Source organism: Coccinella septempunctata, chromosome 4 (assembly GCF_907165205.1).
Source record: "Coccinella septempunctata chromosome 4, icCocSept1.1, whole genome shotgun sequence".
Classification (NCBI taxonomy): domain Eukaryota; kingdom Metazoa; phylum Arthropoda; class Insecta; order Coleoptera; family Coccinellidae; genus Coccinella; species Coccinella septempunctata.
The window spans coordinates 575,290-600,362 of NC_058192.1; the positions used below are offsets into that span (position 1 = coordinate 575,290).

Genomic DNA, 25,073 nt, shown 5'->3' on the forward strand with positions numbered 1-25,073 from the left:
TGATATGGTTGTACTGTTGAGAAAAGTTGTTGATTAAGATGAATTATTTTTAAGATAAAAGTTCATTCTATTTTGTTCTCTCATGTTTTTCTACAGTAACATGTTATTAAGGCATATTTGGTCCTACAACCATTTGCCAATATCAATTTACCCTGATTAAAATGCACTAATTTATACTTGTATTTCTTCTGTCAATGAGGCTTATGGTTGTATTCTGCTTTTCATCTGTGAGTTACAAATCTGTAGCGTACGATCGATCTGTCAGTTTCCGATTCATAGATTCATAAATAATGCAATTTGGAAATGTTCCTCTAATTATCTTCCTAACAGTGATACTATTGAACTACTTATCGTAAATAGTTACGGATTCCTGTAAGCTACAGATCACTAAAAACGTCAAGAATTGCAATTTTCCTGTAGGCTTATGAAAAGATACAGATTGTCTTAGAGAATTTAAACTTGAAAATATTACTCTGCTGCTACGGAATAACCCTGAGCTATTTTTTCCCTATAGTTATTCGTATTACATTGTTTCTTTCTGTTAATTTTTGAGTAAGTATACATTTTTAAATATTCTCCAATAGAAATGGAGAATATTATAAATGAATTTCCTTCCCAAAACCTTCAGAATCTTTGAAATATTCGATAAATGAGAAAATAAATATAAATTCCAAATACTTGATTTTTCATTTTGTCCCCATGAATATTTAGTTGAAATTGACCCTATTTAGTGTATTTTTTCTGATCTTAAATCGTTGATTCATTGCTACGTGAGATTTGCGGTTCAATCAGAAAATTTTCGAGGAATTTGCCGACCAAATTTTCGGATAATCTGGCAACCCTGGTGGGTGGCCTATCATATCCAGTCTTTCACTCAAACACGGCTTATCTGTTACGTTGTTTGGGCCCTAATCAATGAAAGGACGGCCATCCACTACTTCGCCTACGGATAACCCCCAAAAACCTATCAGATATCTGAAAAATTCAGAAAATTTTCGAGTGCGATCATAGAAAACGCTTCTGGATCGAATTTTCGAAAATATTTCCTTCAGTGTTGGCGCATACAAGCCGTTGAACAAAGATAAAGGCGACGAATTTCGGAAATCTCAGTGTACTCACTCTCTGCTTGGGTTTCGTTTTCCGGGGTAGATCCTCACATAGTGCGATCAAGGAAGTGCAGGTTCAGCATAAAGGGGTAAGATTGGCACATATGGGACAGCACGGCACCAGGTGTACGCGAGTCCGAGCTTAATGCCGAAGCTTTCGGAATGGAACTGAAATTTCAGAATGATTTCACAGCCCTCCGCTATCGACCAGGGCGCTAGTTACGCCCAGCGGTCCCAAATAAAGGGGTTCTAAGGATGTGGAAGGGAGATTTGGCAGTTTGTCCTCTATGCCAGGATATGTCCGACTTGGATTCACAAGGCGCAATTGAATCTTCATAGAAAATACTCTTAAAAAAAAGCTGTTTGATTGTCCAAGAATAAAGCGTCGTGAATAGATGTACAGGGTGTTGACGATCACTGAGAGCATCTCGAGGACTTAGAGAAAAATTCTGCAAGGTCTCCCGATGATTTTATCGGTATAATTAGATATCACAAAGCAGATTCGATCTCCAGTTACAGGGCATTTATGAAAAATGACTGTTTCAAATATTGAGCTATATATCTTGGTTGATTATCCTGAAGAAAATCAACAAGAGACTTCAAATTTCCTCATGCATTCTTCATACAATGCATACTTTTTGTAACTTCCTCTTTGTCCATCGAAATTGACGGATTATGCTAAAATCATCATGATACCCAGCGTCATTATATAAAACTCGAAAAAATACATAATTCGATTTGCACTAATTAGTTGGAAATTATTGTTGGAAATCCTCATCAAGGCCAACATCATTTGATATATTACGATAGGTCGTTTCCTTCATTCGCTGAGAAAAAAAATCATTTTAAATTTCATCAAAGTATAAACCTTGAGAGTGATTGATATTGCTTTGATCTTGACAGAGTGTGTTCAACTTTAATGTGAGGACTTACTGTTTCTACTACGTTATTTGTTCTGGTCCGTTGTTACTAATGGAGTGACAGTTTTTGAGGAAATGAATTACCAGAAAATATCCAACGTTTGAGGGATATCAAGCTTGAACTTCCACTGTGACTAGGTTCTTAAAAGTATATTCTTCAACTAGTCTGTTTGAGAGGAAGATGAAAAAGAGTTTTTTGTAGTATACATTCATTCAGAAATCCCTAATCTTTTAATGGTTTGAGAATTTCGTTTATTACCAACACAATAAGCCATAAAAGCGTTCCTTTATCTCCAGAATGAAAGAGAAAATGTTAACAATGCGAAGCCAGACTTCTATTCAACTTGGAAATGATGAATTTATTAGATCAATGAATATTCATCGCTAAATCTAAGAAATGGACGATTTAGAGACCATAAAAACTCTATGAAGTAGGAAAAATTGTGTGGTAGATTAGAATCATATCAATCAAGCTATCATGAAATTCAATTCACTGATAACCATTCTGAGCATAATTCGTAAAGCTATGAAAAGGGCTCATGAGTATTTGAGAGAAGTCAGAGGCGTACTTCGGGTCCTTCGGAACAATAAAGCTTCATTAAATCGATTCGAACACTTCATGAATCAGCAACAAAAAATGTCAGACCTTGAACAGGGAATCAAGCAAAGGTGGAAGGGCTTTTAATGAAAAATCAATTGGTCCTTGCTTGTGTCGAATTTAGTGATCTTAGGGTCTCTCGACGAGTCTCGAAGATACCTAGTGGTGATTCTGGTGATCTTATATGGGGAATCATCTCCCTAAGTCATTATTCATCCAAAATGAGGACCAAATTTCGACGTATTGACTTCTAGTAGATTATTCAATTCCCCTTTCCTACAGGGTCTTCATACTGCCTGTGCGAGAAGCATCCTGCACACACGCAAATTGCGTAACTGTCCCTAGGGCTTCAACCACAAACTATATGATCATAATTATTATAGATTCAAAGTTGCTTTCTACTGCGACCACCGTGTCGTAACTAGATCCACGGCATGCTCGGATTAACACAACTAGTTGGAATTATCTGAATCGGTCCGAGCTACCTTGCAACGGGAGGTACTTGTATACCTCGGAATCCGAGCTGTCTGCTAGTGGAGCAGAGCCAGTTTCAGTTGGCCCAGCCGATCGAGCCTGTGGCAATTGTTTCCGTCCGGATTTTAGCTCGCGGTACTGTGTTACGAAGGTTTCTATAGAAAATCGAGTTCGTGATAGACCACCACTTGTGATTTCATGGGGTTGATCCCGGGGGATGTGGCTCTGCTTCTGGTAAATTTCTTCAGTTGACTTCGATCCAGTGTTTAAGGTTCTACTTGACCCAGTTCTTCGGCCCGGAAAATATAACCATGAAGTGTTGCACCGGTCTAGATCTTGAGTGGAGTAACGAGTTTGCATATTCATTCGACTTTTATTTAAGAAATAGGATATCCGAACCAAGGAGAAGTTTTGAAAGAACACACATCAATACCTATAGTAACAGTGTATACAACAGATGAATTATAGCTTCAAATTGTCACAAAACGAGAAGATAATATCGAATTTTATCAATTCTATGCCAGACATGGGGCATTTTATTCATCCCTTTCATTTGCAAACAAAACTGTTCTTATTTTACCATAGATATGAGTTTCAACATTTCCAAATTTCATTTTTCCTAGTTCAATAACGTATCAGATAATAAGCACTGAAAAATGGCGACATTTCCTCCAAGGTTATGTTGAAAATCATTAACTGCAAGTTGAACAAACAATTCTTCAATTTCACTAATCATCCTAACTCAAAATTCAACTCTTGTCAAACTGAATTGATGATCTGTTTCCATCTTGTATTGTTCTCTGTATAGAAGTTTTTCTACGACTGTAATACATAGACCTTTTTATTTAACTCTTTGACAATCAGATGAACTCGGTTTTTTGTTTCATTACTGGCAATAATAATCATTAATTAACTCTATAAAGAGTTATATGTGAAGAAGAACATCTATGACCACACGTCCATGGTTCAAATTTCATCTTATTTTCACGTAAATCATGGATAGATGTTTTTATTCTTCTAGTAATGCGTTTCCAAGTATCTTGCACATGTATTGGTATCAGTACCTCACATTTTTTCTATATTAGATCTCTCAAGTTCAGTGTTGACCCATTTTTACTGACTGACCCTGTATATATGACCAAGAATATAGAACGAGTATTTTCAATGGCTAATGGAGCTTAAATCATCACACAAAATTATATAACAGTCTGTATCGTCTGAGGATATCGATGTTAAATGATATTGCAAACATCGTAGGATATGGCAAATTTATGGTCTTAATAATTGGACCATCACTTAGAAATATAGCGGTTTTATAACTGTATCGCCAAGGGGGAAAATTGGATTAGAATTGAGGTTACAGGGTAATTAATCGGGTGCGATGAAACCAAGAGCTACAAATGGAAGAAATGGTTTTGTTATGTAAATTCGTCAATATATTCCTCACTTCCAATGACAAGGGGGATCTGTCTAAATTGGTTCACCATGTATTTCAATTAAGAACGAGCGTTTCATGGGCTTGTTGGATTTCAGGAAATAACAACCTCTAGAAAAATAAGCCATCGAATAATCTATGAATACTGAATATTCTATGTGTTTTCAAGCTTCTAGTGTACAATTTTATGGTAATCTGTCAGATTAATTATTAGTCAATTATGAATATGCCATCAATTCTTGAATTTATCTCATTGTTGCATCAATCCAGGAATCATTCGTTGGTTTTAGCTGAGCACTACGTAAAAGCACAGAGAACATGCATCAATCCGTAATATCACAGCCTAATCATAGACATACAGCCTAATTAACTATAAATTTCTCTGAACTCTTGTTGACATTTAGGGATGTATCAAAAATATCCAATTCCCTCTTTGCGGTATTCTCAGCAGTTACGTGAAGCTTCATGAATCCTACTGATGAACAAAAATAACTCAACAGGAGATGCGACCTTTGGTTCTGAATCTCTCGGTCGTAATACTTTTTTTTTCGATTTTCCTACATGAACGCCTGATCAAAGCTCAACATTTCTATTCTAAATATCGTATTACGCAATATAATTCAAGTATCGAGTTATACGAGTTACGTGTTCTCGGAGCCATTTCCTTCGATCTTTCACTGCTGTTAGCGCCTCAAGGTAGGAACGTAATAGGCACTAGATATTATATTGGTATTCATTTCTTGACAATATCCAGGAAGCGAACACTTCCTCTGGCCGAAGAGGCAAATCGACTGGTCATCAGTGCCGTTATTTCATCGCGTGTCTTCGTGGAAACTGGTTGCATTCTTGTAGAGGACGGTCACGCGGGCAATCTGGATTTTTTCAATTGTTTCCAGATGGAATTGGAGGATGGGGTCGATCTGCAGACTTTGAGATGGGCCTGTAGACTGTCTTGGCGACTGCACAGCCCTCTATCACCTAGTTGTTGCTCCAGACGAATCATATATCATTCTCCACTTGGAGAGTTGATGATTAAGACGAAAAAACATCACCACGATGTTGAGTAGGAAGAACAGTGAGGAAATGAATCTACCACCCAAACTATCAAAAAAGAGTTAGGGTAGAAATAGTCACAACTGAAAGATGTATTGAAATTAACCTAGAAATAAACTGTCACAGATGTGACAGAGATCCAGTTTGACAGCCAAGTTGCTGGAGCAAGTTGTGGCATGTAACATGGAAGCCATATCTTTGATGGAGCCTTTGTTTTTTTAATACAGATATATGTCATGTGTTACCTCATTAAAAAGGTCTTTTAATCATCTTTTTATTAAACGTACTCTTAGACATTCGAAAAAGGAAATATTAGTGGAAAAATCTTTGGTTTTTGTTCGAATTTCACTTTCACGACTCAATGGCAGTGCGGAATATTCATCGATAATGAGTTCTCCATCTTGGGAACATCGCCGAGGCAATAATTTCTGCAAGAATCACATAAATATACCACTTTCCAGAAAATTAATGTAATTCCCGCCTAATAATTCATCCAAACTTATTTTTATACCAATTTTCATCGCTAATTATGCCGACGATGAAGGACGAATATCAGAACGAGACTATTTAATTGCGTTTCCGTTCGAAATAATCAGCCACAGTTGAGAATTTCATAATTATCGAAAACACGGCTTGCTCCTCGATCATTTACTTCTCAACAATGAAGATTCCTTTCCACCAATCAAACCAGATCGAGGATCATCATTTTACTCTCAGCTATATCATCCACTCAAGGAACAATAACATTTTCCCAGAGAATTCTGCAACCACTCAATTCGAAATCGAACAATGATTGTAATTCATTGTATCTAATTGGGAGATTTGACCCTAAAAAAGTTGCAGATGCGTCAAATGATAAATTTCGTGAAATATCTACATTGCGAAGAGGAATTATTGAGATAACTGTATTCTTGCAATCGGTTTGTCTATGGCAAGTGTGAAATTCTTTTTAATTCGCAGTTCAACGTCCTATTACATTGCATTAGGTGATATTTTTCTTCTACTTGAAGCTTGATTAACGCTATTGTCGTTTTTACAATAGAATCACTATAATGGACATACATTTTTCTGCCTGCAGAATAAAAGCTACACCTTTATCCATATTCGCATATTTCACACACGTATGGCGCAGATTTCATTTGGAAAAGAGACAAATTAATAGCAATTGTGTCAATATATCAGCGAAGTTCTTTCAAATTTGGGTATAAAGTCATACGGTTATAAATCCATATCGAGAAATATTGAGGCCAATAACAATTTTTATCTTTCAAACGGGCAACACAATTGAACCTATCTATATACAACGAGAGCCAGAAAAATCATCTTCACAAATTATTTGATAAATTCTACTGAAATTCCCAAAGTGCCTTCATGGAGGATGATTCTCAACATGATTTGTAGCGTTCGTATTTCATTCTTGTTGAGATTAACACAAATCTGAAAACAACTGACCTTCATTGGCTATCTGCTCAGGTGAGCGTGATGATAATAACAATTACATCTTCAACTAATATGGACATAACTCTCTTGAGGTCTCTCTCGAATAACAACTATACATTACCAATACAGATCCTCCTTTTTCGTTCATTAACGGGAAATAAATGATAATCAGAAAGTATCCTCTATTCAATTCGCAATTATTTATGGAACTGTTCGTAACAATACATACTTGCATAGCAATTATTTTTTATCGAGTTTCTAATTGAATATAAAGAAAACATTGCTTGGCGAAATCAGTCTTTGTTGATATAAAATGGGTCAACTTTCGAGTCTTGCATCTTCCAGGAAAATTATCGTAGATCTAAATGCGATACATTTTTTGAAAGAGCAACTCCTCCAGTAATAAATCTGAGAATTTCATCCATCTCGGTGCAACCGTTCGGTCTAACTCTAAGACTGCAATGATTATTTCAGAATTTTCAACGAATTGTAGATACTTCGTATATAACAATGAAGTTTAAATTCAATGGACTATTAAGTTCTAAGCACTGAAACATTCAGTTTCTCATCCAAATAAGCATCCTATTTCTCACTCGAATCTTCGTGACAGAAGTATAATGATATCATTAATTCAATTAGTGGAATTTCAATGTTTGTATTTCTCACAACGCACATTACTGTTATTTTCGTTCAAGAGGACTTTTCCCCATCATAACAGAAAGATTTAAAACTTGACAATGAGTAGATATTGGTGGCATGTTATCTTCAGAATAAACAACAATGAGTAGATTGAAATAGGTATACACTGCTCAAAAATTGTGTGGATAAAGGTTCCAGAGAAATAATCTTTTCATTCAATTGGTTAATAGGCTCTGGAAAGCTTGTTTTTAAAACGATAATATTTTCATGGCTCCACTTCAATCATATACGTTATAGCTTTTTAAAGGCAGCCTTCATGAATACCAAACAGTGAACGGGCCGAGAATTTGCAATAATTCATTTGGACGAATCTCGAAAATCGATTCGTCGATTGGATAATAAAATTCCAATCATGATTTCTCTGTTACAGGCCGGGATATGAACTGCGTATGCAGACTCAAGCTCAATTGTTCCTCAATTAAATTGCAAGTAGCAGTCTGACGATGTGAGGAATAATTAATGGGATAAATAAATCCGTGACTAAACAGAAATGTCGTAACTTCCTTAGGAAAATGTTGACTGCCAACGTGTTGTGCCTCAAGCGAAAAAAGAAGAAGAAAGGCGAATACATCTTGAATCTTCCCGGTACTATCCTCGTTAACGATGGAAAACATAAAGGGTAAGTTTCAGAATTAGTTATAAGAATATGTGAGACAATGAATAATGGAGAATTTCGAGAGAAACTGTTTTCCAAGTTAATTTCTGCTGTAGAATGAAAATTGTGTTATTTTGCTATTTCGTTATTTATCGGATTCATATTGTAATTATGAAGAACGAAGCAAGTAGATTCGATTTGACCTTGGTGCATTCCATTTCCTAGTTATTAAAAGTGACACTCCTAGTTGCAATGCCAAATCAGAAAGTGAATGAATAAGAGTAGGTATAATAAGACTGAAAAAGTGGTGGTAAAATTTTATCTAGTTTCCCATCTTATATTTACATTAAACCAAAGGAAATTATATAATATCGCTCCTCAGTATAATTTGGGCACTTATTTCATACAAAATAATACCTATAGATTATTTGGAGATTAACTCTGAGAAAGAGAGCATAAAATATTCTTCCATGGCATTGAAAACTAATCTTCTTTTGGATTTCATCGAACACATCGTTAAAATCTAAAGATTGATAGTTTTCAATGAAATTTCTATAGTTACCCGACATATCCTACGATTTTACCCTCTCTGAAATTGCTTTGACTGTTCTGGAAACTGTGATTATACCCCTCTAGATAAGTAGAAGTAGAATTTGTTGCTTTTTTATACATGCTACTCTGATACTGATACTGTTGGGAAAAATCACATGGTTTTTAGTTGAAATATAAGATAAGAGAAATATTTGAAGAACCAATTGGTAATCTAAACCTACGTATCAAGAAATCAAAATGGAGGTATCCCTCCCCTTGCGAATCCTATCCTCTGCAACCCAACATACACGGCTGTGCAGAGCAGACAACCGGCAATATTTCAAGGAATTCCGCGGTTTGCAGCTACCGTAAACAGGTACATCAAAGAGTGGTCCGAATGTGATCAAGCCAACTGTCGCATGACGATGACGGTTTAACCGACTACCTCTATTCAGAGGTGAAGCCAGTCAAGAAACGAGATGAATTGGACTCAAAGCGTAGGAAGAAATAAGAATGCTGGTTTAATATAATGATATTATGAAGAATGAGAGAATATTTCGTATGTTTAAACGGTTCTGTTTGAGGAGACTTCGCGAATTTTGAAATTCGGTTACGATGTGTGATGATTTTGTGAATGGTTCTACCTGATGTAAAGTGGATTGTTTATTATTGTTGGTGGTTGAATCGTAGAGGTCAGTTTAATCTAATTTTCGATATTTTTCTGTAGCTACCCGATTCAGAGTTGTTTTTTCACTATACATATACATATATGTACCTACATATAGACAAAAATTTTCTATCACGTATTTAATAGCAGCTTTTTCCGATGAGTTATACATATACACAGTGAGAGTGAAAAGTTATACGCACAAAAATTCCTATCTTCGGTATTTAGGTACTATACTGCTCCAAATAGGTCAATTTTAATTTTAAATTAGTTTTCATGTATAATTGAGACCCTTATTATGCACCCTTTACGAGGGGTGCTGTGTTTTTTAACAGCCCTCAGTTATTGAGTCAGATTGGGTAACTGCTGGTAGGGTTTTTCCTTTTTTGTATGTATTTTAAGGTCGCAGACGAATTTCTGTGTTATTTTTAATTCATACATTATAATTAATTAATTCGTTCACTATATGAACTGTCTTTGAATAATTTTTCTCGGAATTTCTAGATTCGTTATGAACTATTTGGTTAAAAGCTGTATTTACGATAATCTTACAAAATATTTCAGATAATTCAAGATAGTTAATTGGGGACGACAATAAGTAGTGAAAAACATTTTGGTTTTTGATATTCTGGATCCTTTTATCCTCTGCTAAGGATCGTTCTGCTTTCCAACAGCTTATGCAGACCAGAAAATACAAAAAAATTGTCGCAGGTGACGTAGCGGTTTTCAATACCACAATATTCAGTTATTTGGTATGAAGAATCAATCGATGACATAATAATGTGGGAGATCAGAAAATGTCACGTTTCTACACCGTAGTATTGACTTTTTTCTGATTCCCAGCAACTCAACAGACTTAGGAATATATTTTTATGGTACTCAATTCATTCATTATCGCACTGAAGTGGTTATGGTCCCAGAAAACATTCTCGTTAAAACTACGAATGAGAAAAATCAAATTGAAAGCGAGTTAATTAATTGTTCCAGTGTCTTTGGACGTGTGGTCATATAAAAACTAAGGCTACCAATATCCACTTCTATGGTCTTTCACAATCTATTCTGCGGTTTCAATAAAGTCCGATTTCCTTAACTGCCAGTACGAATCGGATACACTCTTGACCAAAGTATTAAAAATATGCCATATCGATATCGTTAAATTGGCAATTTACCAGAGCTCCGTCGATAAAAATTACAAGGCTGCCACAGAATGTCCCATATATCCAATTACTCATACCATTCATTCCTTTTTATAATAGGCCAGAGTCACTTCGTGGAAATCCATCATTTTATTCATGCTCAAACAGAGCATGGGCAACCTTTCAGTTGCTAATAGTTGAGTATTAAACTCCTCATCAGTTAGAGTACAGCAATTATTATTTTGCTCATCAGCGAGGATAGAATTGTACGTCATGGCTGATAGTTACCCTTCTCTGCATCTTATGATCCATTCGATTTGAAAATATAGAAATCAGAAATAGTAGTATTATTTTCAATGAGCAACAATCTATATTTGTATCTTTGTTGATGTATGAACAACTTTCGAAGCATTCTTTCGAATATGGAGGTGAGAAATATCTGCATGCCAAATATTTGTACATCATATTGTACATAGACTTGCTGAAACTACCTGATTTACTCGAATTGGAAGGGGAATGTGGATCAGGAAGCACTAATCGCATGAAAATCGAAAGTGAATTCTTCACTTCTAGTGGCCCAAGAAGTTCTCCATAGAAATGATAATATTAATTGAAGTAGGAAGCAATTAATCCCCAAACAACTGAAAACGTTCATTTCCATACTTGAATGAAGTGAAATTTCACAATGAAGAAAGATTGATTGTTAAACAGTGCAGTTTAATGGAGATAATACATAATTATTAGACAATAGATGGAATAAATTGGCGAAATTCCATCAGAATCTATTCCCTATTAAAAATTCAAAAACTCAAGAGATTCACATGTGATGAACTAATCTTTTCATTGTTGAACAGTGTTGTGAATATTTTTATTACCGATTGAATTCACATTCTTTCGAATTTCGAGGAGAACGAATATTATACTCTGAATAGTATTCGATAATCAAAATTCTTCATCGAAGACAAACTCCGAAAATGACAGGCATTTGCACAAAATTATATCACCATACAGCAGAGATAGATGGACAGACAAATTATCCTTTCAACACATTGTTTAAAAGGTTTATGATAACGCTCTCAATCCTTCAAAAAACGTGTTAAAATTATTATTGTATTATCAAGGCTATTCAGAATTATTCTGATGAAGATACTTGTTTACCATTCTTCTTGATTTTCAAATGAAGTTTTTGTTTTGGAGCATAATATGTACCCCCTCATCTTTATTCATCTAACTTATTGATTTGAAATGAAGAACATGCTATGGGTCAAAATAAGAACCATAATTCTCTTTATTTCCATCGTATTTTCAGAAACGAATTCCTTCTTATAGACCACGCAATCTTAATTAAAATAATCCGTATTTATACCCTTAGGTACACATAAATGAAATTTCAATCTTTCGAGAAACTGTTCGTTTTACCTGTTTCGAGTTTAATAGTGCTGAGTTATGAAGAAATAACAGAGCGTGCAGTTGTACAGTTATAGTTTGCGCTTAATACAAATCATGATTTGTGTGTCCGGCAAAGATTTCTGATTTGACTACTATGTAATTTTCCGAATGACGGCCGTTACTTAGTGGAACACTGTGGCTGCAGTCATTTTTCCATTAACTCAATGCAAATAGCTTTGGACTGAGGTGGATCTGGTCTTCTAAAGATAACGAGAGAAAAATGACAATGCTCACCGAAAACATGAAATGTAACAGAAGTACTCTACAGTATGTTGGCATATCCTGTATCTATATTAAGGTTTTTTGGTCAGAATAAGAGGTTAAAGTTTCAAAGCTTTCATGAAATTCCCCGTTTAAACTCACCCTTGACCTTCCTAGTGAAGCTTTTCCCATAATAGATATTATATAGCCTCAATGAAATAACGAAGAAAGTGAAAATCAAATAGTTGATAGTTCTGTAACATTCCTTATTTGGAACAATGAGAACTCTCATTTTTAAAATAATGGCCATTAATAGCTTGTGTTCGTGAGTATTTGGCTTCGAAGTTTTAATGGCTATTCGATAATGAATGTTTAAATTGTTCATGTCGAACCCATTTTTACTATATATATCTGTGTTGCGTTCGTTTCATTTGTAAGAATGGGTAGGTATGTGGGTATAATTAGACGTGTACATATTGCCTAATGATATTTTTCTCATTTGCTTTCACTGAAGCTACGTGGAATTACCCTGAAGTGATCTCAAGAATTGAAGCCTCAAGCTGGAGCATTTAGAGTGTTCTCCAAACATCCGTGTTACGAAATCGATTGTGTTCTTTTATCAACCGTATGCGATAATATGAAAACTTCCACATGAACAAACGCATGTTTATTCGTTACCATTCAAGTGAAAGGATATCTTCACGGAAGCTGTGAGGATCCTTTTCTCCTATGACGTTTTCTCGTCAGCTCAGATGTATTCAAAAGGCATTGTTTCCAATTTTACTCAATGGCCTCTCCCAAAAATGTTGGTTCAGGACAACGATCCTGCCAGAATTTCTTAACGATCTCTACGTTTCAAGGGTTGAACAAGGGTTCGCGAATTCCCAAACTGTACGTAAAAACTGACCTGACTGACTGAGCGATGCCCATGCACAGTTGCAGGAAGTACAAAATCGATATCCTGTTCGTGACAATCGATCGATTGTCCAAAATTGGCCGAATCCACAACATAACTGATGTTCACGTTTTGTTTTGTTAATCGGTCGTCGACATCGCTTTGATGGGACCATGTCATCCACTCCTCTAAGAGGAAGCGGAGGAATTGCAAAGATGAAACGCGGGCGTATTATTCTTGCTTTATTCTTCGCCATCAGCGTTAGCAAGGCCATGGACGTTCAATAACCCGACCACCTAATCGTTGGTAAGATTTCCTCAAGTGGTTATTAGACGAGCTTATTCATTTTTCACCCGTTTTACGGTTACTGGACTTGGTTCGAGTGAAGGATCACAATGAAAATCCTACCGTGTAGGGAAAACAGATTTTTTTCGTATCGTAGCGCCAAAATTGGGAATTAGAGGTGATGATCAAGAATAATTAAGGCAAGAACAACAGGATATGTTTAGTCTGTGGTCCTGGTCACCCTTTGAACCATCTTAAGGTCTTGCAATATGGAGATTTTCCTCCGAAAGTCTCATTCTCTGAAATTTTTTGATCTGATACTCTGGGCTCTAGACCAAATCATTTCCAATTTTTTTTTGTCTGAATATTTATCGTTAATACCCTTGGTGATCAATGTCCTTCGTATGCGACCGTGAAAAATTGGACTGCAAGCTTCCAAAGAGGAAAATTTTCCATTGAAGATGATGACCGATCGGGAAGGCAAGTTTCTGAATCAGTCCCCGAAAATATCGATGCAGTTCATGACATGGTTTTATCAGACCGTCGAATTGGGCTTAAACGGAGATCTGAAGCACTCAATATTTCATACGAACGCGTTCATCATACAGTTCACGTCAATTTGGACATGAAAAAAATTGCTGCAAAATGGATCCCCAAATGTTTGAAGGGTAGAAGCATCGCGTTCGATCTGTGCTCGATTTGAAAACGATGTAGACTTCTTAAACCGAATTGTTACTGTGGATGAGACTTGGAAACATTTCTACGATCCAGAAACAAAGCAACAATCGATGGAATGGCGACACTCTGGTTCTCCAAGACCTTAGAAAATTCGTGTCCAAAAATCAGCTGGAAAAGTTCTTGTTTCAGTTTTTTAGGATTGCCATGGAGTAATCATGATTGATTTTTTGGATAAGGGTAGAACAATAACCGGAGATTATTATTCGACATTACTGACCCCTCTACGGGAAAAAATTAAAGAGAAAAGACGCGAAAAGCTATCCAAAGGTGTTTTGTTGTTGCAGGACAACGCCCCTGTTCACAAATCTCATGTTGCCATGCAAAACATTCGTGGTTTAGGGTTTGAATTACTAGAACACCCCCCTTATTCACCAGATTTGGCTCCATCCGACTAACATCTCTTTCCTTAACTGAAAAAAAGTTTAAAAGGTCGTAAATTTTCTTTCAACGAGGAGGTAATAAAATTTGTGGAGGTCTAATTTGCAGAGCAAGAAAAAACATTTTTTTTTGAAAGGTCTAGAGACGTTGCAGGTTCGCTGTAATAAATGTATCCAATTAAGAGGAGAATTTGTTGAGTAATAAAATATTTTGACATTGAAATTTTGTTTGGTTCTATATAGTAGGCTAAGAATTCTTCAATATATCCTCGTATCTATCAGTTGGTTGTTGGTTGCAAATAACGTTTCCAGGAAATGGAAGAAGACATTAAATTTCAATGTATTCCATGAAATTGATACGATAATGAGCATTCGGCTGGTCTACTTTCCCCAAATCTTGTCAGGGTCGAATATCCCGAAACTTACGGGTCGGATATTCGACACTAGACCAGTCTCGTATTCGTAGAATTGATCCGGACATACCGCAAATGAAAAGTAACTGGATAGGCCATTGGATTCTCCAAGCCATTCAGCGATTACTACTCGAATGGTCGCTTTGGAGTGATGAAAGGAGAGGCCGATGAGGTCATTAATGTGGCCAACACTGATTGAGATATAACCGAATGAACGGGTTTCAAGTGATGCTGAACCTTCGAAGGCAGGAAAAGAGTTTGGATCTCAAAGCTGATCATCGAATTTTTTCATCAATTCGAAAAATACTGCGCTGGACGTTTAAGGCAACTTGCAAATCTGAAAGAAACCTTTCGATTTAAGGTATTGATAACTTTTTGGCTAGGGACAAGAGATTTTCTGAAGCTGTTTGCTAGAAAGTTGGAGCATTCGTTGAAATAGCCCAAAAAATATTTCAATAGGTCCAATTTTTGCTGATTTTTTCCACATCGAATAACGTATTGTAGACCTTCAAGATAGGCCAATGGAATACCCATAGATTGTGCTCATTTTCTTTCCGATCGAGTGGTTTCGAAATTAAACCGACACATCTCGTCTTGTAGCAACAGGAGCTCGTGTCACCCAGATGTAAAACGAACTGTTACACACTTGTAACCCGGGGCATAGAATCGAGAAATGGATTCACGATTGTTGTTCGGATTCTTCGATGATCCATGACAGTCCCCGATACCACGTTTTCATCTCATTATTCGCACTGAATTATTAATGTAACGGTAGATGATCGTGATCTGGGAATGTCTCAAGATATACAGGTCGTATACACACCCAGTGGCGTCTGAATGAGTTCTCGACTTCGAGTTCCTATAGAAAGGACATTGTGTTCATTGTTTCGATTTGCCATTGTATTTGTCGATTGCATGTCATAGATTCGTAGTATTCAAGTTTAAGGTTGATGAACCGCATCGTTTGCGTCTAGATATACAGAGTCTTGGACTTGTACGAATATTTCAACAGTAGATTCGTTAGGTCGAAAGAAACACTTTTTTCCTTTACCATTTTTTCCGTATCGACTCGGTAAGAAAGATACAGGCTGTTGAAAAACCATAAAAAATTCAAAGAAACCAACTATTGGAACTAAGTTGAACGCTATCTAATGAATATACGAACGTTTTGTGAAATAAAAGTATACCTCATATTTTCTCGTATAATGCGCCGTTTTCGAGTAATTTGATGTTCAAAAATTAAAAAGTATCTGTGAATTTTGAATGATTGGGTACTTTGGCTGAGCACAACTCTGTTTGAAAGATTCACAGATGTGTAGTGTCACAGATTTAGCTAGTTATTCTGAAGGTAATTTTGACATAGCTCATTATGGAAACTAAAAATGCTATAACTATATCTTTTTATCAGAGCCGAATCGGAAAAAATGGTATAGGAAAAAAGTGTTTCTCGTAACCTCAAGAGTCTACATATTTGTACGAGTCAAAGACTCTCTCTGTATATGTACTACAGGGGCGTATATCCTGTAGTGATAATTTTACGAATGCCCAATCAACGTAAAAAATCGAATGTATCTTTGTGTGCAATCTTAGAGGAAACATATCGTAGTAGAATCTTTCTTTTCACTTTTTGCATTAGAGATGTAATTGGGGGAATCGAATGTTGGACTGCAATATAAATGCGATCGTATGAACTATTCGAGTGATGAAAGAGAATTGAACCGATGGCGTTCAACGCTTACGACTTTCTATTATGAGAAATCGCTGTACGATAATTCATTTACCCGTACTATTCTGGTGTACCTTGAACCACACTCGATTAGATGAAACGTCCTTTCAAAGACGTTCGTAGCCGCTCGTAGTAAACAAACTTGGACGATTCAAGTATGTGTCTTGTAAGGTGGGCAGCGTGTCTAGGAATGTAAGGGGTTTCCTGCTGTGAGCTGTGTTACCTTGCCTCGAATAGTGTGATAAATGGAGAAAAAATCCTTCCAGTTATTGAGTTATCCAGTGGTTGAGGGCAAGTCAAAAAATAACTCTGCCACATAGCTCCCCTGAAGAAAAGTGTAGTGGGATAAAATCGGATGGTCTTAGAGGCTTATTCAAAATTAGAGGCTCCTGCGGGGTTCTGCAGAACCTAGGTCAATCCTGAGTGGTTTTTTCTTTCGACTATTCTCTTTTTCTTGTTGTGGCAAGAGAATTTGTCATTTCTGAACTCATTACATGAAAATTGTATAACATGTATTCAAGAATTTGAAATGGTTGGAGTGGGAATAATATATGATGATGTTTCATGAGCCCATAATGAACTTATATTAATTATTTTTTACTTCGACTTTCAACTTTCATTCATTTACCGCGAACAGTTTAGATTTTATGATTTTTTCCGCGTAAGTCTAAAATTCCTCATTTTCCATCGACCATAACTCGAAAAATAAATTTTTAAAAAAATATCTGTTTGCATATTCGTGTTCTACGCCCTCGAATCAGTGAACAGTATAAATTTGGTTTCGATCGGAGACAAAAAATTTTTTTTCAAAAAATCGCAATTTTTCCATGCATATGTATGGAAAAATTTGAAAAATTTTCGATCTCCCCGATTTCCACCAAAATTGCAGTATTCACTGAATCGAGGGCGTAGATTACGAATATGCAAACAGAATTTCGCTGAAAGGATTAGTTTTCAAGTTATGGTGGAGAGAAAATCGGAAATTTTGGACTTTCGCGGAAAAAATCATAAAATCTGAACTGTTCGCGGTAGATGAATAAAAATCGGTTTTTTCCATTCACAAGAGATCAATCTATCACCAAAAAAATCAGCATATGTCCAGTGCCTTTTTGCTGGCTGCTATAGCTCCTCAAAGTTGACGAATTTCTTCTAAATTTTCCACTAAAAGTGATTTATTTCCCAAAATACCCATACTAGAAAAAATCCAATTGCATATTCGTGAACTACGACCTCGAATTAGTCAATAAAAGTCTAGTGGGATGAAATCGGATGGTCTTAGTGGCTTATTTAAAATTAGAGGCTCCTGCGGGGTTCTGCAGAACCTAGGTCAATCCTGTGTGGTTTTTTCTTTCTCCTCCCCTTTTTTTTTGTTGTGACCAGAAAATTTGTCATTTCTCACCTTCTAACATAAAAATTGAATAATATATCATTCAAGAATTTGAAATGGTTGTAGTGGAAATAATATGTTAATGATTCATGAGCCCATAATGAATTTTATACTAATTATTTTTCACTTTGTTGACAAGTGAATTTGTGGGGAAGGTTAACAACGTTCTAAAAAGATAATTAAACTTAGTTACACATGGAAGTAGCCTTCTCAAGTGATAATTACCTATTGTCCCATCTGAAGCATATTCTGAATTCCAGAAGAAATCAAAAATTGTTTTCTTCTTTATCACAACGAATTTGCTAATTATTTTGTACCTTTCTTGCCAACGGCTAACTGATCTAGTGGCACGTTAAGTACCTCATTTCCATGAATGCCATCAATATACAATTAGTTTCGATTATGATAAATCATCTTCAGTGCACTTACTCTCCATTGAAACTCCAGCAAGGAAAACTAATGATTTCTTTGTAATATATGACACTTTCAATTAGAAAGGTAATCTGGTATCAATACAATGATTTCTCATCGATCAGTTACCTATTGATTGAAAAGAAGATACTCATTTTCAACCCATCAGAAGAAATATTGTTGAGGGTGTGAAATATATGAGAAATTTCACTTTGTCTGCCATCTTTTGTAGTGCTCTTCAGCTGTAGATTGTGGACTCTTTACACATTAATATTCAATATGCGTGGAAACCTTGCAAGGAATTATCATCAGCCTCTTCGAAAAAACTTTCATGGTATAATCCGATGATATCGAATCGGTTGAACGAACAAAAAAAATTAATTTCATTCAGAGTTTTTCTCATCGATTCACAAGAACAGATGCTCACGATAATTTCATTTAATCGATGTTAATTTCTCTCTCTGGAAAGCAAATTATAACTTCTTTCACAATGAATCCGATGACGATAATAAAAAGCGACAAACACGACACATGTAATTGACATACGATTATCCCTGTGATAATAATACCTCGTTGCAATCATCCATTATGGTAATGAAATTTTTCAAGTTCGTCATGTTTTTTCGCCCAGGAATATAAGAAACATTTATACTGAACGTATAAGAGATGAATTAGTAGTGATCGTTTGTGTGTACTCGGGAAGAAAAAGGAGATGTACGTGTTTGCTCTGATTATGCTCGATTAACGACACGACAAGGCAATTTCTTGTTCCGAGAATCTTTCATTTTACAATTTCTGATAATGAACGTTCAAAACGAACATGGAATGTATTGAGTGGCATGGGAAACAGAACACCCTGTATGAATTTATAAAAAAAATCCAGCTTTCTCACCCTTGTACTGCCATCATGCATGCCCAAACAGTATCTGGATTCATCAGAGAATGTCATTCCATTCAAGGTTGAGAGCAAACCTAGGACTAGAACTGAGATTAGTTTTCAAGTTATGTTCTAAACTGTTGGCAGTAGATGAATGAAAGTTCGATTTTTTTATTCGCAAAGAATCAATCTATCACCAAAAACACACAGCATATGTCCAGTGGCTTTTTTCTGGCTGCTACAGTTCCTCAAAGTTGACCAATTTTTTCGAAATTTTTCAATAAAAGTGATTTATTTCCTAAAATACCGATTCTAGGAAAAATCTAATTGTATATTCGTTATCTACGACTTCAAAATAGTCAAAAAAAATGACGCCGGTCGATATAGCTAAAAAAATTAATTTTGTTTGGGCTAATTTCGTCTCTTACTGGTTAGGTTATTTTAGGTTAGTTCGAACAAAAATTATTCATTGAGCTCTATCAACCCGGGTCATTTTAGTGGCTAATTCGAGGTCGTAGATCTCGAATATACAATTAGATTTTTTGTAGGATCAGTTTTTTTGGGAAATAAATCACTTGTAGTGGAAATTTTGAAAAAATTGGTCAACTTTGAGGAGTTGCAGCAGCCAGAAAAAAGCCATTGGATATATGCTGATTTTTTTGTTGATAGATTGATCCTTTGCGAATTGAAAAATCTAACTTTCATCCATTTACCACGAACAGTTTAGATTTCATGATTTTTTCTGCGAAGGTCCAAAATTTCGAATTTTCCTTCGACCATAACTTTAAAAATAAATTTTTTAAAAAATATCTGTTTACATATTCGTGTTCTACGCCCTCGAATTAGTGTACAGTATAAATTTGGTTTCGATCGGAGACAAAAAATTTTTTTCAAAAAATCGCAATTTTTTCCATGCATATGTATGGAAAAATTTGAAAAATTTTCGATTTCCCCGATTTCCACCAAAATTGCAGTATTTACTAAATCGAGGGCGTAGATTACGAATATGCAAACAGAATTTTGCTGAAAGGGTTAGTTTTTAAGTTATGGTCGAGAGAAAATCGGAAATTTTGGACTTTCTCGGAAAAAATCATAAAATCTGAACGGTTAGCGGTAGATGAATAAAAATTGGTTTTTTCCAGTTGCAAAGGATCAATCTACCATAAAAAAAATCAGCATATGTTCAGTGCTTTTTCGCTGGCTGCTACAGCTCCTCAAAGTTGACTAATTTCCTGGAAATTTTCCACTAAAAGTGATTTATTTCCCAAAATACTGATCCTAGAAAAAATCCAATTGCATGTTCGTGATCTACGACCTCGAATCAGTAAGTGAAATGACCCAGGTCGATATAGCTAAATGAATAATTTTTTCCGGACTTAAAAAATTTCGTTGGTGGAGCGCAGGTAAACATGAAAAGCGGGCGCTGGTAAAGTCTACATCTTGCAAACTCTTGGGTAGATGATGTTCAAATTTCACAAGAACGCGAAATCTCCCAACTCTGGGTAGAAAAAATAGTGGATTTCCTCAACTCAACTATTAGAAACCTGTTCAAGTCTCTAACTTTTCCTGCATAACTTTTTGAAAATTCGCATTTTTCCGGACTGCTACAAGAACCTTTGAAAAGCGACTTTGGGCCAAACGCGAGAAATCGCGCTACATGTAGGATCTAGCGTTAAACGGTAGCCCCACTTTGCGATCGCGAGGCAGCTCGCAGTCGAGTACATCAGTGAGCTGTCACGATGCCGAGGTAACAGGTGCTTACACGACCGCGGATTCCTATCAGGAAAGTGCGTCCTCTGTTTTCTCGATTCCAAATTGTGTCTGTGCTAGTGGAAAACGACCTTTCACCCGACCTGTTTTCTCATTTTGGATTACTTCGCAAGCCTAGGACTGTCAAAAGTAAGTAACGAAGCAGTTTGACAGGAGAAAAATGTTTTCGCGACCAGTTCAGGCCGTCCTCATTCCTCTAAATATTGTGAAGGTAACGGGGTTTAACCGGTTCCTTAATGTGCCAATCGGTTAAGATTTTATTCGAGAATTGCTCTCTCACTCTCATCATCAGAATCGAGAGTCAAAGATATAGGAAAAAACAAGAAATGTCTTCTTTTCATTTTGAACCAAACTATTCACAATTTCTCCTAATGTCAGTGACGATAATTTCTTATTTTATACAAGGGATCTTTTGATACAAAATCGTAGGGAAACAGTTCATTGTTCAACGAACTCAATGATCATTTCCACTATTATGAGAGGATGCAGAAATTAAAATGAAGAAAACAATTCATATCGTGTCCAGTATTGCTCACCTGTACTCTACGAATATCTTGTGGAAATTTGGCAGAAATTCAACATATCTAAGTGACAAGCTGCAACTATAATACTTTTAGGAGATGAAAAATCAGTACCTCTTTAGAATAAATCCCAACACAACGTTCCTCCCTCAAGATTCATGCACTGTCGTTTCAAAATGAAACGACTGGATTATTTTTTTATTTAGAAGCACATAAGACCATCAGCTTATCAACAAAAACTTCTCAAATTACCACGTCGACAGTAGAAATAAGTAGATTTCGTTAATATCCAATAATTTGAGCTTATCCAATGAATGTCCTTGCCAAATTTTGACAAAATAATCGTAAAAATAGATGCTTTTTAGGTTATGGTGAAAGGCGTATGTTTTTTCCACCCTGTATAGGTATACTAATGTGATTTGTGATCTACATTATAGTGATGGCGGTTATCTCATATACATAATTTCATTGGCATGAAAATTGTAAACCCCTCTTCAGTAATAAGGACCTTGATAAGGACTAAAGGAAATGTAATAAATATTATTTCCACTGCTTCCTCCAGATGAAGATATTTGAGTTAAGGAATCAAGAATCTATAGAGATGGATAGTTAAGTGAATTCAGTCGTCCGTCTGAACTTGGTTTGGGTACACAACAAACTTTTATTTTCGCAGTCTACATGCTCTGCATTCTATAGTCATTCGAATAGATGTAAATTCCTGAACAAACGTGGAATTCATTATGTTCCTAGATAGATGTGTTCGGTGTAACAAGATGTTCGTGAAACACTTATCTTTTTATTTGTTTTACGCGACAACTGCCAATGAAAAAATTACGCGTTTCTGTTAGATATGGGATTTTGTCATTTTCTGTGTATCATCGTCACATCGAGATAAATAACTCATTGAAGTTTACCTATCTCTAGATACGGTTAATACCGACTCTAACGTTTCCCAAACGAAAATAAAAGAAGGAGAGGTTAAAATTTTCTTCCTTAGAAGAGTGTTCGACAAAAATTACACCGAAATGAACCGTTTTTGACGCCGAAGGTGAAATTCATCCATCTCGAATTATTCCACAGGTGTGTTTAGAGCATTCACATGATGAATTCAATAATTATATAAGCCAGTTGGCCGAATTCTACTTATCGTTACAGAACTGTGTTGGAATTTTATGCAATGCTGTCTCAATTTCGTTCTTCGAAAGTACGAATTACCAACGTTATCACCGTTTAGGATAATTGGATGATTCCATATTGGAAATTTCTGCCTAGAAATTGGTGTTCATTATATAATGAAATCTCTTTTAAGTTAAGTTTTGTGAGTTCGAAGATTTTCCAGTTCATACTGACTAAAATTACAAGAAACCTATCACTGTAGCATTTGATTCTCGAAGAATTTGGCATCAAGAATGCCTCCCTGAAATCAATTATTAAACGCTGCTGATGACCATTTTATCAAGTAATCTGAAGTCGTAATCTTCTATAAAAAGCAAGCCCTGAGTAGGCATCCTATTGACTATAACATTCCTTTATATCGATGATTAAAATTTACAATACTCTAAAAATAGAAACTTAGAGTGGAGAGATGAACACCTGCTAATAGTACTTCTTCCTTTTTGAATTGCTACTTCTTTCACCGACAACGATAATATGATGAAAGTTCCAACCAATTCTTTCAGATGGTTTTCACGTTAATTGATAAGTTCATTTTTTAACTGTTACACGTCTTTTCGCTGAGATGGTGAAGTAATGAAATTAGCACACGGTAACGGCTGAAAGAATTAATTTTTGAATTAATGAAATGTCCGAAAACAACCAAGTTAACACTACGTCGAATTTCCCAACAGCCAAAGGAAATCCAAGGTGATTTTCCCCATTCCTGGTCGCCGATTCGACATCAATTATGAAAAAGCAGGTTTCCTGATGATTATTCATCCTTTTCCCATTTCAATTTGTATGTTATCTATGCTGTTTCTATTCATTGATGGAAACGCATGAGATTAATTTCGTTTAACAATGCGCCGCAGAATAGGTTAATTCCTAATACTGATTAGTTTTTACTCGAAATGATACCGTGGTAATTCATCGTAGCAGGTGATGTAAGTAACGTATTATACAACTTGGAATTAGTTATAAATAAACATTCGTTGTTGAATAAGGCAGGTACTGTTGTCTTGGCCTGGTAGTGCTGCTAACGGTTGGATAGATTCAAGCTTATGATCAGCATAATCGAGTCCATAATAACAGTCGCTCTGCATAGGCATTCGTTCTTTCGGATTCTTCGAAATCCCTTTCGCAAACCGTTATCCACGAGGAGAACTAGCGACAGAAATACATGACACCAAACTATAACATTCTTGCTGTATTTGTTGGAATATCTTGATCATTGATATCATTAGATTTACACCCCATAACATTGAAGCCTTTGAATGTTATCCTGTGAAAAGTCCTCCTCTGGAAGATTTTACTGTGTACAATTCCCAAACTGGAAATTTTCAATCAGTTCCAATCATTTCAATGAATATCCATCCATTCCCACACATTTTTTGAAATGTCCTCAAGGAATTTGGGAGGCCTAGGACGGAATATTTTGATGATTGGAGTTAAGGTAGCAGATTCTATATGAGCTCTTTAAAATACTTGTATGTGAGCTGATTTAGGATCCTTTTCAATGGGAAAATTGATGAACTAAATGGGACCGTATTGGGCATCAAATTGCCTTCTAAAAATTGAACTCTTTTTGTTCATTTCAACCACTCTCCCTAAACACCACTTAGAGCCATAAAAAATAGTATAAGTTTCTTCATGTTGAATGATAATCTGAATGATTCATACAAAAGAAACATAGGTTATTGGGAACGTTATACCACTTTAAATTTTCACTTTTCGCTGACACATGCATACCTTGAAGATACAAAACAAACAACAAACGGTTGTCGTACAATATGGATAGTAATAATAAACAGTATGAATGATTATATTTTTTTTCCGCATTGACACTACTATAGGGAAAGGTTGGCTCTGTGTCTCTTAAATTGTAGATGTTAAGGGTGGTTGCGTTTACCTGCGATCTTTAGACCTATTGTGCTCCAAGTTAGAGCAGTTTTTCAAACTATGTAGTGCACAGCTCGTCATCTATAGTTACAGTGTCTTCAAAGAGGCTACTTCCTCGTTCTGTATACAAGTTTCTTGTCCAAAGCATTCGTTGCGTGGCTTGTAATGAGGAGGCATTCCGTCACTAGCGATCTAAAGTGTCTTTTTCCTGTCCACAGAATCTGGACTTGTCAGTTTCTGCTAGTGTTAAAGTTTGTATGATCCATCCTCACAAGTTTCACCAGAGTGTTTCTCTTTAAGGTTTTTTCTTCTCAT

General features: G+C 35.8%; 2 protein-coding genes across 5 annotated transcripts in view; one reads left to right on the plus strand and one right to left on the minus strand.

Moving 5' to 3' along the window:
* LOC123312210 (probable cationic amino acid transporter) overlaps positions 1–25,073 on the minus strand; it is a 64,571-nt gene that overhangs the window by 33,766 nt on the left and 5,732 nt on the right. The window contains exon 2 of one of the 2 annotated variants that reach the window (XM_044896519.1): positions 19,429–19,514. In XM_044896519.1, coding sequence (XP_044752454.1) covers positions 19,429–19,472 — 44 coding nt within the window. In that variant the 5' untranslated portion in view covers positions 19,473–19,514. Of the gene's footprint in view, positions 1–1,119; positions 1,260–19,428; positions 19,515–25,073 lie in introns of those variants that run through there. The other variant, XM_044896520.1, reaches the window with a different exon arrangement.
* Positions 3,176–25,073, plus strand: part of LOC123312209 — a 41,954-nt gene continuing 20,056 nt past the window's right edge. Inside the window, exons 1-2 of one of the 3 annotated variants that reach the window (XM_044896515.1) lie at positions 3,176–3,332; positions 8,096–8,344. In XM_044896515.1, coding sequence (XP_044752450.1) covers positions 8,238–8,344 — 107 coding nt within the window. In that variant the 5' untranslated portion in view covers positions 3,176–3,332; positions 8,096–8,237. Of the gene's footprint in view, positions 3,333–8,095; positions 8,345–21,119; positions 21,313–25,073 lie in introns of those variants that run through there. The other 2 variants (XM_044896518.1, XM_044896516.1) reach the window with 2 other exon arrangements.